This window comes from Equus asinus, chromosome 8, assembly GCF_041296235.1.
Source record: "Equus asinus isolate D_3611 breed Donkey chromosome 8, EquAss-T2T_v2, whole genome shotgun sequence".
NCBI lineage: Eukaryota > Metazoa > Chordata > Mammalia > Perissodactyla > Equidae > Equus > Equus asinus.
Window position 1 is genome coordinate 79,617,527 of NC_091797.1, and position 4,229 is coordinate 79,621,755.

General features: G+C 58.2%; 1 protein-coding gene across 4 annotated transcripts in view; it reads left to right on the forward strand.

Annotated features, from left to right (window-relative positions):
* TPCN1 (two pore segment channel 1) overlaps nt 1–4,006 on the forward strand; it is a 59,701-nt gene extending 55,695 nt beyond the window's left edge. For all 4 annotated transcript variants that reach the window (XM_014858626.3, XM_044775828.2, XM_070516115.1 and 1 more), the window contains one exon: nt 1,416–4,006. In XM_014858626.3, coding sequence (XP_014714112.1) covers nt 1,416–1,535 — 120 coding nt within the window. In that variant the 3' untranslated portion in view covers nt 1,536–4,006. The remainder of the gene's footprint in view (nt 1–1,415) is intronic.
* Nucleotides 4,007–4,229: the final 223 nt, after the last annotated feature.

The following is a 4,229-nucleotide window of genomic DNA, read 5'->3' on the forward strand; positions in this document are numbered from 1 at the left end:
TGCAAATGAAATGTGTCTCACAGGAGACCCCCCGGGCAGAGGGGGCATGGGGGCCACGGCGAGCTGACTGGGGTGGGCCTCTCGGAGAGCACGGCCTCTCCCTGGTCCAGCCGGGTGCAGGAAGACGTTCTGCTGCGCCAGCTGTCTTGGGATTTTCGACTTTGCTTTTTGCTTCTAATTTAAGAGAAAGAAGTCAAATCTTTTTTTTTACAAAATCTCCCGATCTTTCCACATTGGTAACTAAGTAAATTATCTTGCAAAGCACCATGAGGGCTGGCACTCTGCCTTCCAGACGGAGCCCACGGACCACGGGCCCCAGGGTGTGAGCCCTGCTTTGGGGGGTGTCCTTCCACCACGGGGCCCAGGGCTTGGGGCAGCTCTCCCTCGCCAGCCGCCGTGACTGCGCAGTTTTCTTGCATTTGAGCAGCTGGAAACCCTCTGTTTCACTGGGACAGCGATGACCAGTGTCCACGCCCACAGGGCTGGGAGGCAGTAGTACCCTGAAGTGACTCACACATTCTCTGTGAAAACACATGGCCTTGTAGCCAGGGTTCTTCAGGCAGATACACAGTGGCTCACTGAACAGTGTCACAGAGCCGTGGGGTTAACAGGAACTTGGGCGTCGTAAAACCTGGCTCTGTGACCTTGGGCGAGTCCCTCAGCCGGTTCGCAGCCTCTGCCCATCCGTCCCCTCCTGGCCTCAGCTTCCCGCTCTGTGAAGTGTGGGGGCACAGAACGAGGCCGGCTCAGTATTTTTCAAGCTCTAAAGTTCTGTGATTCAGACTCTTTTGAAACATAGGGTATATTTTTTTTAATTCCTTAATTACCTGAATACCCTTGTCCCTGAAAAGGTCGGGTGATATAACTATAATGGTCTTAGGCAAGTGAGCTGTGCAGTTTTTTTCAAAGTGCTTTCACAGCCTTATTGGAGGGCAGCAAAAGCAACGTGGGAGTTCCAAGAGGCACTCAGCTTCATCCAGCTTTATATAGCCTCTGAGCCTCGGTTTTCTCTGCTGCGAAATGGGGAACTGATTCCTGCAACGCTCAAAAGGGATGGCATGGGGGTGGGGGAGAGAACCCCTTGTGAACGACAAAAGGTGAGGTTCACAAGGAAGAGATGATTATTGCTACTCGTGTGTGCCAAGCACCCTGGACAAGGGGGTTTGCAAACCTCTAGTTAATGAGGGAAAGGTGTCACTGGAACTTTTCTATTTGGGGCCGTATTCAGAATTCCCAGCAGGTTCCGGCGTGAGGGGACCTGTCAGTCCCAGCTGGGTGGGGCTGGCAGCCCTGCCTTCTCCACCCCTCACCCCCGGCAGGCAGAGGCTGGAGGTCACAGCACTGCCTGGCCTGGTGACCTGGTCAGGCTCCGGGAGGCGTGGCCCGCTCAGCAGCCCCTCTGTTCTCTGCTCCAGGAGTGGTACGAGGAGCACGCCCGGAAGCAGGAGGAACAGCAGCCACAGCTGAGCGGCAGCGGCGGCCCCGCCACCCAGCAGCCCCCAGGCAGCCGCCTGCGCTCTCAGACCGTCACCTAACCTGCGCTCACAGAAGCCATCTCTTCTATGCAATAACACAATAGTATTATTTTACTACGATGTATCGAAATAACGTGTGTGTATATATATACACGTTCATATATATGCACATATTTATACAGAGAAAAAGGAAGAGACAGACAGACGATGGGGTTTGGTTGTAACCACCTTGCCCCGTCTTCCTTAACCCCAGAAGTCAGCTTGGTTTGGGGGGGTCAGGCCAGTAGGAGTCTTCCTGACATGGGAAGTTCCAGAAGGCCCCTCCACAAGAAGACCACTTGAATAGATTCCGCCCCTCTCTGCAGGGCCAGCCTTGAAGCGGCCAGCCCTCCCTGGGCCAGATCCGCACCGTCTTGCCTGTGCCGCTTTCAGACCTGCATCCCAGCTGACGGCTCCCCTGTGAGCACTCCCTGCGGCCTGGGCCATGGGGTCTCCGTGTCTTGCTTTAGGGACAAAACCACTTAGGAAGGAAAGAAGCCCCTTCCTGGGGGCAGTATTTATATGCATATGATAGCGCACTAGAACATCTCCTCAGGGAGCCAGAGCATAGGCCTGATCGGAGGAGTGACCAAGGGGTGCGATTATCCCGTGTGGTCAGATCTCAGCGAGCCTGCGCTGGGCAGCGAGATTGCGCTGACAGCTTCGTGTCCCGCCCTGCCAGCCTTCGCTCCCTCACTTTGGTTTCAGCCCTCGTGGCTGACGATCTTCTGAAATGGCCTCCTTTGGAATTGGGGCCGGGCGGGAGGCACGCAGGCGAGAGGCTGGCCGATGGCTGCCGCCCAGACCACATCCTGGAATGGGCTTTCTCCACTAATCCCTTTTCCTTGGGTCATCCTGCTCACGCAAAAAGACGATTTGGTCAATTTGGGATTCTGCTAAAGACAAAGCAGGTCCTTCACCAGTGCATTAGGTTCCGCTGTTGGGAGCGGGAGCAAAGAGCAGACGCTCACTGTGGGGTGTCACAGCCCTGTGGCTGACCCCTGTCGGTCCACGTGGTCATCTCCCCCCTCACCTTGGGCAGTCGCCCTCCGTGGACTCGACTGAGGCAGGAGAGGGCACTCAGCTCACCCCAAGGTCCCACTGGCGGGAGTGGTTGGTACCTGAGGTCCCTTGGCACCTTGGGGAGTTCTCTGGGATAGAGCATTGTCCAGGCAGGACCCACAGTGAATCCAGAGCAGGCCGTCAGGGCTGGTGGCCCTGGTGAGTGGCGTTGGTGGCAGCAGAGCAGCGTCAGGGCAGAGGAGCTCTGGCTCGGCTCTCCTGGGTTGCAGACCCTGCATGGTGTGTGGGGCAGAGTGGGAGGGGGAGCGGCCCCCACTGGGCATCCTGGCCCATCCCAGCTTTCTGCTGCCTCCCTGCCCCCCGGGACAGGAAGGTGGGCGAGCAGAGGCTCCCCCAGCCACATCCTCCTCCCAGCAGGACAGGGCCTGATCCCAGGGGTGCCGTCCCCCACTCCCCGCTCTGCACCCCTGGCTGTCCCCAAGGCCACACCTTCTTGGTGCAGCCCCCGGGACACTGCACAGCTCTGCCTGCACCAGGGAGAAGTGGGCGTTTCTGTTTGTAAAGCACAGCCCTTTGGGGGAAACAGTGAATCACTGGGATTCCCACAGGTGGGCGATCAGGAGGTGACGTTGTCCTCTTTGTCTCTGGAGGGCCACCGGCAACTCAGGGCACCGAGCCCCAGGCTGGAACCCCGTCCCCTCTCCAGAGAAGGAACTTTATCTGCATAATTGGGTGCCTTTAGCTTTTGTGTATTGAAACGGGCATTTTTGAAGCAGGAGTCAAGGGGCAGCCTTTAAAGGGGGCATGAGTCCTCTGACCTGAGCGTCTGGGCCTCCTTCTAGTCCCTTCCCCTGTCCTCAGGAAGCTGAGCCCCCGCCATGTGACGGCTGGTGCCAGGAAGGGTGCAGCCCTCCAGCCCTGTCCTGAGAAAGGCCCTGGTTTCAGCCAGGACGGGGCGAACGCAAAGCGGTAACAGTGCTGGTGGGCCAGACTTCAGCCAGCGGGGGTGCCCTTGTCACTGAGCTAAGGACAGCTGTCTCTCTGGGTCACCATGACTGCCTCAAGTTGACGCTCAACCTTGCACATAGGCCCATCGAGCAGGGAGTGGGTGTCACCCAGGGCTGTGAGCTCTGAGGGACCCGGGACATCTCCAGCTCAGATGCCCTCTCACCTCCCGTGTCACAGCTGAGTGAGACCAAGGTGAGACTCGCCGACGTGCCCTGGGTCACCCAGCCTGTCGGTGGCCGTGATGGCACTGTGCCCCTGCCCCGCTTTGGGGGGACGCCATCTGGCCCCTCCTCCTCGCTTCCCTTCCCCAGCCCAGCCTTACTCCACACCACGCGACAATCATTTTGTACGGATAGCGGGAGGAACGCTGTAAGGTTTTGTACGTTGGTGATTTCTTACCTAGAAAACCCACTGTGTCTCTGATTTCTGGCATATTAATAAAAGAGCCTCTGCTTTGTAAATGTGCCTGCGGCCTCATGACTTCTGCCAGGTACCGTGCTGTGGCTTCAGGTGCCGTGGGGAATGGGGAGAGGTCCATCCGTGGCCGTTCCTGACCCCATCTCAGCCCCACCCCTAGCCGTGACACGAAGCCCACAGGTATCAGGCTGAGAGCCTTTGGCCCTGGAACCGAGCTCCCGGCCCCCAGCCCAGGAAGAGAAGCACTGGGCAGAGCTGGCTGCATGC